This window comes from Nicotiana attenuata, unplaced genomic scaffold (genome assembly GCF_001879085.1).
Source record: "Nicotiana attenuata strain UT unplaced genomic scaffold, NIATTr2, whole genome shotgun sequence".
NCBI classification, from domain to species: Eukaryota; Viridiplantae; Streptophyta; class Magnoliopsida; order Solanales; family Solanaceae; genus Nicotiana; species Nicotiana attenuata.
In genome coordinates, this window is record NW_017670976.1 from 256079 (window position 1) to 271773 (window position 15695).

Consider the following 15695-nt stretch of genomic DNA (forward strand, 5'->3'; position numbering starts at 1 on the left):
GTTGCTGTTGATTGGGCAGCAGAAAATGATGTAGAAGTAGAGCCCGAAAGGGAAGGAGGAAGTTGTGTTACAAAATCATTAAGATGAGAAGGTAGAGTGTGAGTCCTGCTGCTCCTTCTAACTTCAGGAGGAGGGACAGAACATAAGTTAGAAGGTGCAGGAATAGTACAAGAAATAGGAGGATCTGGAGATGCAATGGGTGAAGGAGGAACAGAACAAGGAAATGAAGAAGTTGAAGTTTCAGATTGGAAAAGATAATAATCATCATTAGGAACAGGAGGTATTGGAACAGAAAGTGTAGGGGAAGGAGAAGATAAGAGGAATGGAAAAATTGACTCATGCAAGACCACAACTCTGGATACAAACACATTTCTAGTGGAGAGATTGTACAATTTATACCCTTTCTTACCAAATGGATAACCAACAAGCACACAAGGGGCTGCTCTAGGATCTAGTTTGTCTCTGTTGCACTTGGGGATAATAGCATAACATAGACAACCAAATGGCTTCAAATGTGTATAGGAAGGTGATTTGCCATATAAAACTTCAAAAGGAGTTTTATTGTGTAAAACAGTTGAAGGAAATCTATTTATTAGGTATGTAGCAGTCAAAATACAATCTCCCCAGAATTTTGTTGGGAGTTTTGATTGAAATAATAATGCTCTTGCTGTTTCTAGCAGGTGTTTGTGTTTTCTCTCAACTACACCATTCTGCTGGGGTGTATGTAGACAAGATGTTTGGTGGATAATACCATTTTCATAGAAGTATTGTAAAGCAGAATTGGAGAGGCCTATTTCTAAGGCATTGTCACTCCTTACAGTCTTAACATGAAGATTGAATTGGGTTTTGATCATAGCTATGAAGGCTTTAAACAAAGAAAAAGCATTACTTTTAGAATGCATCAAATGCTACTATGATCATCCACAATGGTAAGGAAATATCTATCTCCAGAATATGTTTGTGTGTGATATGGTCCCCATGTGTCAACATGAATCAAATCAAACAAGGAATTAGAAATAGAAGTGCTATGAGAAAAAGGCAATCTGTTTTGCCTTGCTAATGGGCAAACAGGACATGTAAAGGATTGTTTAGAAGATAAATCAACAGATATAGAAGGAATGAGCTTCATTTTAGCAAAAGGAATATGTCCCAACCTATGGTGCCACAGTACATCATGTTTATTTATACTATGCACATCATCAGGAGGAACTAAAGGAATAGAATTCAAAGCACTTTTATTTTGTACAACTTTGTTAATGGAAACATCAGAAACATTCTTAGAGTGTTCATTCTTACTAAAAACAGAAACAGGGAATCCAAAACCAGGAGTAGTGTGATCCTCATGAAGAAGCTTGTAAAGTCCTTGGTCCAATTTACCAAGTTCCAGAAGCTTCCTCATGGAAAGGTCCTGTATGAGAATGCATGAACAAGAAGTAAACAGGATTAGGCACTTGAGTTGTTGAATCAATTTGTGGACAAAAATCAGATTGTAGTGAAAGGATGGAATGTATAGTACTTGATGAAGAGTCAAAGAAGGGGACAAAGTAACAGATCCTATACAAGTAACTTTTGCCTTGTATCCATTAGGTAAAGTCATTAAGTAAGGAGTAGTTAGTGGTATGATGTTAAAGAGTATATCTTTATTAGAGGTCATGTGATCAGTGGCCCCACTATCTATGATCCATACACTTCTACTAGCCCCAGACAACAAACAAGCATGAGACTCATTGTCAAAATAAACAGGCAGAGACAAAATACTACCTGCAAAATTTGTAGAACCCATCAGGTTGGACTGAGAATCAGACTCAGAACCAATTTGAGTCTGTTGCAGCAATGTCATGAGCTGTGACTATTGTTGTTTGGTTAAACCAGGAATGAGGCTTGATCATCACAGACTTGACCAGGAGTTCCATTACCAGGAGTACCATCACAAAACTGAGAAGAACCATGCTTCTGACCAGGATATGGATACCCAAACTCAGTGGACACATTTGTTGCTACCCTCTTTTCCTTATTAAATTTGAAATTCTGGGGAAACCCACGGAGTTTATAACATGTTTCAATTGTGTGACCTGATTTCTTGCAATACTTGCAGAACACATTGATTATGTACTGTCCAAAATCTATCTTTTGATTCTACTGTTTTGGAGGGAATGTCTTATTGTTCATTTTGGCAGAGAAAGAAGCAGACTCTGGAGTTAGTTGAGGACTGAAATGAACTTGTCTTTGATTCTCATCTTGAAGGAGTATGTTATATGCACTATCAAGTGAAGGAGGAGGCTGCATCATCAATAAATTACTCCTAACCCCCACATAAACCTCATTCAAACCCATAAGAAACTGATGTAGTTTATCCTCCTCCTCGTCTTTTTGAATACCTGGCTTAGCAGCACAAGTACATGAATTACCATGATTTTTACGCATGGTGCCCAACTCATCCCGAAGTTTCTTCAATTTATTAAAGTATGAAGCAATGTCAAGAGACCTTCCTGAGTTGGTGCTAATTCCTTTTTAATTTCAAAAACCTTAGTCCCATTCACAGCCCCATATCTACGCTTCAGTTGTTTTCAGATACTCTCAGCAGTTTCTGAGTCTGGACACTCTCAGCAATAACTGGTGAGAGTGAACCGGTTAGCCACGAAATTACCATATTATTGCATCTATCCCATTCTCGTAATTTTGCAGGATCATCATTACTAGAAGGTCTAGGACAAGAGCCATCAACAAAAGCAATTTTGTTTTTAGCAGAGAGAGACACTATCATGCTTCTCTTCCATCCCCCATAACCAGACCCAGAGAAAGGAGTACTAACTAGACATGTTCCAGGAATATCAGAAGAATGTATAAAAAGAGGATTTGAAGGATCAGGATTATACGAAGTTTCAGTAGAAGTTCCAGGATTCACCATAGCTCAACAATTTGGGACAAAATCGTGCAACAAAACAGAAATTCAGAATCAAAGTCGTATAATGACACTAAACATACATCAATGAAGCAAAATACCACCAACTATGATGCAAAGGACAGAAAATTTAAGGTTACCGATAGAAGTTCCAGGATTCACCATAGCTCAACAATTTGGGACAAAATCGTGCAACAAAACAGAAATTCAGAATCAAAGTCGAATAATGACACTAAACATACATCAATGAAGCAATAAACCACCAACTATGATGCAAAAGACAGAAAATTTAGGGTTACCGATCTTCTTTCTTTATACTCGAAGAAGTAAGCCTTGAAACACTCCAAACTGATAAACTTGCCGGAATAGGAGATAACCGTCAGAAACCAAAAAAATCGTCTCCGGAATTTTAGAAATCTCCGTTCACCGAACCAAAACCAGCAAAAATCTTCGTCTCTTTCGATTCAAACAACAGGGCCAACACCGCTCGACTTATCACCCTTGGATCTACCCAAAACCATGGCTCTGATACCATAACATTGTAATTGAACAAAATTGACGAGATGAAGCTAGGGTTGCACTTTGAAGAGAGAAGCGGAGAAGAGAGAAGATTAGACTTCCATTCATCTGATTAAGAAAGTTCTAGAGTATATACACACACACACACACACACACACACACACACACACACATATATATATATATATATATATATATATATATATATATATATATATACAAGGGGCAAAATAGTCTAATTCTATCAACCTAATCGGGCTAATATAAATACAATTATTGGGCTGACTTTGGCCCAAATCTGTTCTATAGGTCTATGGCCCAATGCTGTATTAATGCTGTATTTTTATGTAACTCCAACATCTTCGGCACCTCTTCTATTGAGATTGTAGATTAAAAGGCAATTTCTCTTTCTTGTTTCCTTTCTCTTCTATTATTTCCTTTTTATTTTCTCGTTTTCAGTCATAAACTAAAGTCTAGCTTTTAGCTGGGTATAATTTTTTATGACAGATTTTTTCTTCGATTTTTTCCTTAAGCTAGTTTTTTTTCTTCTTTTCCCCCCCATAATTGTTTGATTTATTTAGATAATAAAATTAAAATAAGAAAACGTCCCATACATTTCATCTGAATTTCAAAGGGAGCAATGTTGATTTGGCTGGCTGTTTATCAACGGGGAAAAAGATACAAGAAAAAGAACGTGATAGAGGCACCGTAGGTGCACAAACCAAAAAGCATGTGATGAATAGCTAGGCTACGTTGGGACATTTTTCCTCTGCATTTTTTTCGAACTAGTCTTAGGGTACACGCGTTGCGCGTGTACCTAATCTCAAATATATTATTAAAACTTATGCTTAAGTTATACAATATAAGTGGAGTGTAAATATTGAAAAATAATTATTAATCCTATTTATCTAACTCTAATGAAGGGACTATATATGCCCCATATATATTCAATTTAATTACATTATAATTTCACAAGTTATCATGCTTCGTTTTTAATTTTAGTAAGAATACTTAATCCTTGAAGATTTAAGAGTTCTCCCGTGATTTTGATTTGAGAAGCTATATATTCTGAAGTCCGTTCTAGAAGATACATACAAGATCAACTAAGACGTCTTCCTTTTTCTCAGTGATAAAATGCAAATTGTTCTATTACTTTAATCAATAAGAAATAATATAGAAATTATTTCTAATAACATAGAAAGAACTACCGCAAAATCAAGCGCGGTAGTTTGATTTATCTACTCTTTTTGTATTTTGGAGAGAACATTCTTTCTCCGCCAAGCATATAACCATGCATACATGTTGGACTTTAAGCCATTGGGCTTTAAAGTAGAAGAAGTGTGAATTGGAAATGGAGGGAAATAAAATGGAGGGAAATTGAAAATTTGAAGAAGCAAACTTTTGTCTTGCACTTTGTCCCTCATTGGCGAGGGACAACCACATTTGTGTGCTTATATATAAAATCACTTCTTAAAGCTCTTAAAAGGAGTTGAAGAGAATGAACCCTCGCGCCGTCGTCGTCGCTCGCTCGGCTCCGGCTTCGGCTTCGGCTTCGGCTTTGTCAAATGATCGATAAGATTATTTTTTGGACAAAATTTATTTAATTATTTAATAATTAATTAAATGCCAAATCACTGCTGAAAATACGTCAGAACCCTGCTGAGGTTCAAAGGGCCTCTCTGACCGCGGTTCTGCCGCGACCGCGGTAGAACCGCGGCAGGCAGCGTATTCTTCTGAAAAGGCACCTTTTCAGACACCTCTTCTGATAATTACCTATAAATTCTGAGGCAAGGCTATACTTTCTACACACGAAAAACACTCCAGAACTTCTTTCTTTTTGAATATACTGCATCCTAATTCGCAGTCTCTCTCACTCAAATTCGTAAATGTGATTTTGCTCCGTTCTTTAAGTTCGTTGGTATCCTACAGTTTGTATTGCCACTGTTGCAGGAAGGTTTATTCCGTTTTATCCTGGGAGGATTTAATCCATTACCTTGGCAACGTGTGAGGGGGTTAAAATTCCTTAAGGACACACAAGAAAATTGTGGACTCGGAATACTTCTTAAACTCTTCTGTTTTTCCAGTTTCTTTTATTTTTCTAACAGTTTTTTCTGATTTTTGGTTTAACACAGTAACGCTCACAATACACTCGGATGCATGATCATATATTGTCTTTCTCCAGAAGTAATAGTCTATAATTATAATGAAGTTACGTACAGTTGACGGGTTCTGAAAGGATTATGTTAATACTATCCTAGAAATAACGAAAACATGAAATTCATTTTCAAATTAGAATAAGATTTAGTTAGTTCTAAATGTTAGACAAAATCTTATATATAACACTACAATTTTTTTGACGTTTTATTTTTAGAAGAAATAATTTAGTTTTTCAAAAGGTATAAAAGTTGGTATGTCAATGATCAATTTTGACTATGGCAATTAACTGTACAGATTTTTAATTTGTTAGGTACCTTAAATATTTATGTTTTTTTCGTTAGGTTTCTTTTCTAGGACGTCAATAAATATTTTTATTCTTTGAGAATATTTGTTTTTCATGCTCCCTATAAACAAAAATAACCAAGAAGGTATTGTTCAAATAATTTTCCCTCGTTAGGATTACTTTGCCTAATGTTTTTTGAAGTATAATAGTAAATTTGTGATATGATTTGCGTGGAATAAGGCTGGGTGAAGACGGGTGTATTTTGTGGGGCAACTAATTTACTCACATTGGCTAATAAGAAAGAATAACTTTTGCATAATTTGTTTGATTTTTTTCTCCGACATCAGCAAGTTTGGCAAACATATCAGCCCAAGCTTGCATCTCCATGAATACTTCTGCATATCTAGTGTATCAAACTTTGAATTCCTCTGGACATCATTTATGCATTATAAGAGTTTCTTTGGGATATGTGTACTTTATATTTACTTTGCATAATTCAAATAAGGAGAAAATTTATATTTAGGATTTTTTAGATGGTTCAAATAAGGAAGAATTTAATAGACAAAATTTAGCTGGTTTTGAACTCCTATATAGTAGGTAAATAATTGAATTAATATCCCTAAAGATAAGGAAAATAGTTAAATGACTATTTTGTCTAGTGTGAACTCTATTTTTAAAGGGCAAAGAAGGCGAACGATATTTCGCTAAGGGCCTTCGTACTTTTAATATAGTATAGATTATTCTCCCGTTAAAAAAAAATATAGAAGAACTTCAAAGAGGTGGTAAAAATTAAAAAAAAAAAAAGAAAAAATGATACTCAATTGGTTGTTGATAAATCAACGGATGAAAATTATGCAGAATGCAAACAAATTTAATTGCATATCCGTTTTATGACATTTCTCCATTTTACATTTTGCAAAATGCATCCCACTAAAAAAAAGTACTAAAAATTATGACCTACCGATAAGTAAAAGATGGAAATAAAGGTATAAGATTAGATAATTTCGGGTGAAATTCAAAAATAGTCAGATTTACAAGTGGTAATTGAAAAATAGCCACAGTTAAAGTAATCGAAATTTAGCCACTTTTCATGTAAAGATAAATCTGAACGAAAATATTGTTCAAATTCGGAAAATATTCCAACATAATATACTAGAGTTCGAATTTTTTATGTGAACTTCGAGCATAATATACTGCAGTTAAAACATAATATGCTGGACGTTCATACACACGTGCTCCAATCTCCAGTATATTATACTGGAACTTTCCGTGTGCTGGAGTTCTAGCATAATATGCTGGAAGTTCATACACAGGTGCTCCAATCTCCAGTATATTATGCTGGAACTTTCCGTGTGCTGGAGTTCCAGCATAATATGCTGGAAGTTCATACACATGTGCTCCAATCTCCAGTATATTATATTGGAACTTTCCGTGTGCTGGAGTTCCAGCATAATATGCTGGAAGTTCATACACAGGTGCACCAACCTCCAATATATTATGCTGGAACTTTTCATGTTGCAGCAAAATAATGGCTAATTTTCAATAACTTTACGATCGCTGGCTGTTTTTCAATTATCAATCCGAAAACTAGTTAGCCCGTGCTATTTTTATAGTAATTTCTCAAACTTGTTTAAACTTTGGTGACAAGTTACTTGATACTTATACTATCAGGTAAAATAATTGAGATACACAAAACGTAATTTCAATATCATCATTGTTTAAGAAAAGGAAAAATAGCTTTTATATCATATGGTATAAGGAAATATATGGACACTACAGTGGTTATCTGTCACAATTGAAATTGTAATTGTAGTGTCATAATTTCAATTCTAGACTATCAAATTGACATTCTCGGATTTACTGTTAATTATGTAAAAAGGAATAAGAAAGAACAGTAGAAAATGAATCCATACTAAACAATTAAATACAACTCTGTGACAGTTAGATGTAAGAAATATTCTTCAGCCACAAATAAATAAAGGAGAAGATATATATATAGGAGTAAGAAATAAAATTTTGTCGATTAAGAGCAAAATCTATATTCTTTTTTTCTACAAATAAATTTCGTAATACAGTTTCTGTACTCCCTTAGGGCTGAGAAGAAATACTTACACTCTCATTTGCTCTCAGCTAAGGTCAGGTGATTTCTGCGTCGTTTTCGGTCGGTGATTTTCCCGGTGTCCACGTGGCGGTGGAGCTTCAGCGGCAGTTCCAACGGAAACCCTAACCAAACTCATCTCGGGCCGAACCTTGGACCGTTTTAGGCCGCCAATTTCAAATGACGGCCGGGTAAATTGAATGATCACCGCTCTCTCTGGGTTGCCACCGATCTACAGTTGAAGGTTCCCTCTTTCTACTTTCCTTTTCTCCGATGATAAAATATTTTCAATTTCTCAAGTTTCAATTTTAGTTCAGATGTTATCTTTAGGAATAATTTAGGGTATTTAAGTAGCTGACATGCAGGAATTGTACCGGTATAGGACATGGTATGAGAATAGTGTTTTATTGATATATTGGATACTAAATGGTGATAACAATTATTGAGGTTTGATTGAAACTAGTGAAGATTGTTGCTTATTAGAGACTGGGCTAGAATAACAGGCTGAAGCAAAATGATACTCTTTGGGAAGCTGCTGATGCTGAATGTAGATTTAACTGTCCTTTTAAATCATTTGATGATGTGTATATAGTTAGTATTTAGGTCTGGTAGGCAACTTCAGCCATTGAAGCTTCAAGTAAGTTGTGGCTGGTATAATGGACCAACTTATCTGAATTCCTTCATGGTCCAACAGACCTAGTTAAAGTTAATGAGGGGGGTTTATAGAGCATCATGGCTGGGAATGGAGGTTTCTTCAGTTATTTGTTTGGTTTTTCCGATTTTTTCTTCTTGGAGCGCATTAATTTTTTTCATTTGTTTCAGCATCTAAAAGTCTTCATTGATGGCTGATCTCAAAGAACGACTGCTTCCACCAAAACCTGCATCAGCAGCCAATCTTAGAGAAGTAGCTTTTAGGCCCCCTGCCTCTGGTCGTCAACCTTTTCAAGGTATAGATGTTTTGGGCCTTAAGAAGCGAGGCCAAGGACTTCGATCATGGATTCGGGTTGATACATCTGGCAACTCCCAGGTCATTGAGGTTGACAAGTTCACTATGATGCGTCGTTGTGACCTTCCAGCTCGTGATCTACGTTTATTAGATCCATTGTTTGTTTATCCATCAACAATCCTTGGCAGGGAGAAGGCAATTGTTGTAAATCTTGAGCAGATTCGATGCATCATTACAGCTGATGAGGTTCTCCTATTAAATTCTCTTGACAGCTATGTCCTGCAGTATGTAGTGGAGTTGCAGCGGCGATTGCAAGCTGCAGGAGCTGGTGATGTTTGGCAGCCAGAAGGTGACTTGAGCAGAAGAAGAGGAAGCAGGAATCTTGAGAATATGTTTGGTACTCCATCGCCAGATTATTTGCCCTTTGAATTCCGTGCTCTTGAAGTTGCACTGGAGGCAGCTTGTACTTTTCTTGATTCTCAGGTATGTAGCAGAAAACACCATCTTTGCAGACTTTGTTTTCATCTACATATTGTATGAGTATATGGTACAAGTTTTGCAATAAAAATCTTGTAAGAACTTATGTCTGTGTAGCCTCAAGTAAGTAGACGAGGTGAAATAAAATGGAACACTAGAAGCCGAGAGGTAATCTGGTGAATTAACATGTTACATGTCTGAAAAGACAGTGGGCGATCTTGAAGCTTGTGCTATTGAATATGGTCCACTTTTCGTTGTTTCGTATAAGATAGCAGCATTGGATACTAACATCCCTTTCTAAGAGACCAAAGTTACGTGGGTTACATAAAATAGGATGGTAGGAATAATATGGTAAAGAGTGGTATTGACAGCTCAGGATCCAGTCAAAGATGGATTGCCTTTGCTGGCAAGCTGTGAACTTAGTTATCCAGAACATTTAAAAAATATACTATCCTTATAGGAAAGCAGCATCATAAACTTCTATCTTTCTTGATTTTGCACTCATGGAAAAGGTTCTATTTCATGCTATTGATGTGGGTATTATGATGTCTCTTTTTTGCAGTTTTTATCTTGATTTGCAATTTGTGTTAGTTCTATTAAGATACTCTTTTGTGGTTTGAGTTTTTCCAATATTTTCCCTCGATTATCAAGTAGCACTGTAATTTCAGAAAGCCATTTATTTGGTGAAATTTAGCAGAAAGCTTCACAGGAAAAATGGACCAAAACATTGTCAGTCTAAAGAAGGGTGGTGAGAACAATTCTCAATTATGGCTCATTAATCTCTTTGGTCATATTCTTATGTGGAGCTTCTCTGTAGTACTGGCTGCACCTACATATCCTGACTTGATAAGAGAATTTTTGTTGGTTGACGTTATCCTTGAACCCTACACCATCGATGTGATGAGTTATGCATGATCCAAGGATCCTTAGTTGACAAAGTAAACTTCTTGTCACGACCCTAGTTCACCAACCGTGAACATGTCATGACGGCACCTGGTCCCCATGACCAGGTAAGCCTAACATTTGCGGAAATATAATAATTGCGGAAAAATAGAGAAAATCAAATCAAATATCTAAAGGAAACTGTACTGAATGCCGCTTGGCAAGTACAACTCAATATCACAAGTCTAAAACAGTTCCCAAAACCCGGAAACTCACGGGCAACACAGGCTACAGAAGTGTATAGTAAAGGTTCCAAACTCCAGAATTTCTAACAACCGAAGAAGGAAAACTAAGTACTAAAGATAGAGTAAGAAGGAGACTCGTCGGTCTGCGGACGCAACAGATCTACCTCGGAGTCTCCGTAGTCCTCCTGCCTCACTGATAGTGCGCCTGAGCGGAGGTACCTGGATGATCTGCACATGAAAAAAACATGCGCAGGAAGGGCATGAGTACACCACAACGGTACTCAGTAAGTGCCAAGCCTAACCTCGGTTGGGTAGTGATGAGGAAGGTTAGGGCCCTATTGAGACAAAATATAATAATAATAATAATTTAACAATATAAAAATCTGACAGATATAATAAGTACAACAGTGAGATAAGACAAGTCAACGAGGTAATAACAACTACAAAAGACAGAGTAAATACAGCTCAATGTCAATGATACCAATGAGGGTCTCCCAGGATACCGTCCTGTAGCCCTTTTCTCAACTGTCCAGTGGATCTCCCGGGATACCGACCCGTAGTCCAACCATCAATGTGTAGGGGGATCTATCGGGAATATAACCCGCAGTCCCAAAGTAAAAGTGCAGGGGATCTATCGGGAATCTAACCCGCAGTCCCAAAGTAAAAGTGCAGGGGGATCTATCGGGAATCGAACCCGCATCCCAAAGTAAACAAACAAGGGAGGGAGCTACCGGAATCCCACATCCGTAGTCCCAATGTAAATGCGCAATCACAACCAGAAGGTACACGGAAACGAAGTACAAAAGACAAGCAACAGGTAGTACTGGCCTAGCATGCTTCACGTAGAACAGTTAAGGCAACTTAAGCAATTAGGCAAGTTAAATCAACTAAACATGCTTTCCTAATCTAGCACAGGTTATAATTGCAAGTAGAATAAAGCAAATATGAAAGGAACTCAATCTCAATATCTTAAGAAAATCGGATTTTCAACAATTGGCTCAAGTACGCGCCCGTCACCTCGCGTACAAGGCACTGAAATCAACAAATAACAATCCTAAAGGGAAAGGTCCCCCACACAAGGTTAGACAAGCCACTTACCTCGAATCGGCTCAATATCAACTAGAAACCACGCTCTTGCCACGAGTATCCGACTCCAAATGGCCCAAATCTATTCAATTCAATTACACATCGTAAATAATATTGCAACCAACTGATTCCACTATTAAATTTAAAGCTAGGGCGCGAAAATAGGTAAAATGACCAAAATGCCCCTCCAGCCAACGTCTCGGAATCGAATGATTTTCACGTTTTCAGAACCCTCGTACTCTCAAGAGTCCAACCATATAAAAATCTCCCAAATCGGAGGTCAAATGCCCCCTCAAAACCCAATAGTTTGGTCTATGAACTTTCACCCAATTTTCATTCAAAATCCGAAATTTAAAGATGAAATCGTGATTAGATTAGTGGGTATTAAGCATAAAAGAGTAGAGAATCGTTACCCAATCGTTGCCCTTGAAAAACCTTCGAAATTTCTCCCAAATCCGAGCTCTCTAGCTTGAGTTTTGTTTAAAATGGCTAAACCCTCGTTTTGAAATGTTTATATCTGCCCAGGGATTTTGTTTTACGCGATCGCAGGAGTAGGCATGCGATCGCATAAAGAAAAAAAATGGGAAGCCCAGAAATTGTTCAATGCGAATGCAGCCAAGGTATCGCGATCGCCGAAGAGGTGAAAGCTGAACTGTGCGATCGCGGACAGCTTATGCGATCGCATAGAAGGGTTTGGTCCCCCTCCAGAATTGCACTACGCGATCGCATGGTTATTGATGCGATCGCAATGAAGAAAGGTTCTGCAACAGCTGAAGGGATTTTCTGCAACATTTTCCAACTCCAAAGTGCTCCGTTGAGCACCCGAAACACACCCGAGGCCCCCGGGACCTCAACCAAACCTACGGACATATCCCATAACATCATTCAAACTTGTACCAATCCTTAAACCACCTAAAACAACGCCGGAAACACGAATTAATCAAGGATTCAAGCCTAAGAACTTCAAATTCCAACAAAACAAGCTTTCGATCAAAAACCTAACCAAACCTCGCCCGAATGACCTGAAATTTTGCACACACATCCCAACTAACATGACGGAGCTACTGCAACTTCCGGAATTCCAATCCGACCCTCGGATCAAAAACTCACTATCGGACTGGAAACTTCAAAAATTCAAACTTCGGCATTTCAAGCCTAAATGAGCTACGAGCCTCCAAAATACATTCCGAACACGCTCCCAACCCCGAAATCACCTAACGGAGCTAACGGAACCATCGGATTTCCATTCCGAGGCCGTCTTCACACTGTCCCGATTACGGACCATTTTTCAACTCTTAAGCTCTCATTTAGGGACTAAGTATCCCAAAACACTCCGAATTCCAACACCGAACACCCCGGCAAACCAAAATAGCAGAAATGAACTTAGGGGAAGCAGTTAATGGGGGACGCTTCCAAAAACGACCGGCCGGGTCGTTACACTTCTCGATAGCCCTTATGAAAGATCTTGCCTTGATGGCCAAAAAACACTGGTTGACTGAGTTCCAAGAGGAAACAGCGGCAAGCTTTGTGGAAGTTACCTAGTTTCATGTAAATCTTGCAAGAAAGAGCTTGGTCTTAGCTTGAAGAGAGAGAAGGAACTTACAAGCAAAATGGAAATAGCGCTGATTTCAGAATAATGTCTCAGTTTCTTGAATATTCTTAACAAAATGCAAATATAGGTACCAACTTGAGCACCAACAGAACCACTAAAATGACCAACTGTGAACTAAGTGTGTCTTTAACATGAATATATATGGCCGTGATCTAGAACAAGTTAAAACAAACAATTGCTTATATTGTCCAACAGGATATTCACAAGGTAGACACATTTTAAGGCTCACTTTTGGATCCTTCTTCTTTAGGGACAAATAGTTTTCTAGGTAGTTCTGTATTATATGTTAGTGTCCACCCAGTTATTTTGATTTTGTTTTCTTTCCAATTGATCAGGCAGCAGAACTAGAGATTGAAGCATATCCATTGTTGGATGAACTTACATCTAAAATCAGTACCTTGAATTTGGAACGAGTTCGTAGATTGAAAAGCAGGCTTGTCGCGTTGACTCGTAGAGTTCAGAAGGTATCTTAGCAATTTAATGTTTTTAGTATTTTCAGGCACAAGTTACTGCTTATATATCATCTTAACTTCTCACCATCTATTATCTAGGTTAGAGATGAGATAGAGCAACTTATGGATGATGATGGGGACATGGCTGAGATGTATCTTACTGAGAAGAAAAGGCGGATGGAATTGTCTTGCTATGGAGATCAATCTTTGCTTGGTTACAGGTCAACAGATGGTGCGTTATCTGTGTCTGCTCCAGTTTCTCCTGTTTCTTCACCTCCTGAGAGCAGGAGGCTTGAAAAAAGCTTGAGCATAGCAAGAAGCAGGCATGAGAGTATGAGAAGTTCGGAAAGTGGCGCTGAAACTCAGAGTATAGAAGAGCTGGAGATGCTCTTGGAGGCTTACTTTGTCGTCATTGACAGCACTCTCAACAAGTTGACATCGGTATCGTACTATCTTCTAGAGTCTCAATTTTTGTCCTTGCATCTTGTATACCTTTTCTTAATCAAGCTTTTGTTTTTTTTTGTTACAGTTGAAGGAGTATATTGATGATACAGAAGATTTCATTAACATTCAGCTGGTATGCATTATATATCCAAGTTGGTTTTAAATGGATTTTACTTATCATTACGCCCATCATGATTTGTTAAAACATGAAAGTTGTAAGACTGGATTAGTTATAACACACAGTATGGTATAAGTTGAGTGATTGGTTTTCTCGTATCATAGGCAAATCTTGTTAGTGTTGTTACAGTAACTGTGTGCATATCAGATGAACTTGATTTGAAGATATTTTATTTGCAGGATAACGTCCGGAATCAGCTTATACAATTTGAGTTGCTACTTACAACTGCAACTTTTGTGGTTGCCATCTTCGGGGTCGTGGCAGGAATTTTTGGGATGAATTTTGAAATACCAATGTTTAATCAACCGGATGCATTTAAATGGGTCCTAATTATTACAGGTGTGACTGGAGCTGTTATATTCTTTGCATTTTTATGGTTCTTCAAATATCGAAGATTGATGCCACTATAGATGCTCGAGAGCACAGTCAATTGAGACTACTACAGTGCAAGTAAAAAGGACAGCATGCTGGTAATATTGGATTGCATTTGAGAGTGGATCCTAGTTGTGGAATAAATACACGAGCCTATGAGGGAATAAGCGCTTCAGTAAAGGCCAGTATCTGTCGATGCTATCTACCAGGACTGATAGATCTACTGAATCATGTGATTTTCTTACTACTAGCTCTTGTAGCCTAATGGTGGCTTCCCAGGTTTAAGTAGTACATTACTCGTTATAATAGCATTGTATTCTTGGAGTTCAACAGAATGAAGAATGGCTCATTCTTGTCAAAAACTCAAGGTCAGCACAATGGAGAGTGACTTTGATCTTGCAATCTTGACTGTTTCAATATCTACAAATTGCAAGTTAAATACGAAGAGGAAAAAAAATACACAAATGAAGGTTGGTTTCTCAAGTAAAATGAATGATGCGCATGGATTTGCACGCTTTCTCTATTACCTTTTCTCAGAATAAAATATACCTTTCTCGTACTAGTTGTGTATGCATTTCCTCTGGTAGTGCGCCATATTCCATATCTGAAATGCAACTTCTATCTCAGAATTGTGCTATCTGATTTCGCTGTAACTTTATCCAACAACCCAGTTTTATCTGCTTATTCATACATGATTTGCAAATCGCATGTCATGATCCAATGAGGCTAATCTTTCGCTAAAACTAGACTCCAGAACAAGCAAAAGATCTGGAAAAGATTGAGCAATTCCAGCAAAAAATTTCCTAAACAAGTTCCGGAACCATTTGAATAACCTTATGTGATGTTATTGACCCTTGTGTAGTTGAAGATGAAGTACAAAACCTGGTGTTTTCTACTAGAGACTCAGTCTTATTAAATGAGAATCGCTCTCTACTATAAAAAGAGGTAGCCCGATACACAATGCATCCCACGTTCACGCAGGGTCCGGGCAGAGTTCGAAGAAGGGCCGCATCCAAAGGGGTGTGAATTAGACAGCCTAACC

The 15695-nt window shown here is 37.6% G+C and overlaps 1 protein-coding gene across 1 annotated transcript; it reads left to right on the forward strand.

Moving 5' to 3' along the window:
- The first annotated feature begins 7815 nt into the window (after positions 1–7815).
- On the forward strand, positions 7816–15212 carry LOC109244972 (magnesium transporter MRS2-1-like). The gene is made up of 6 exons (XM_019412148.1): positions 7816–8203; positions 8782–9388; positions 13543–13671; positions 13759–14100; positions 14189–14236; positions 14461–15212. The coding sequence occupies exons 2-6, from the start codon at positions 8801–8803 to the stop codon at positions 14689–14691; spliced, it is 1338 nt and encodes a 445-aa protein (XP_019267693.1). The 5' UTR covers positions 7816–8203; positions 8782–8800; the 3' UTR covers positions 14692–15212.
- The last annotated feature ends 483 nt before the right edge of the window (positions 15213–15695 follow it).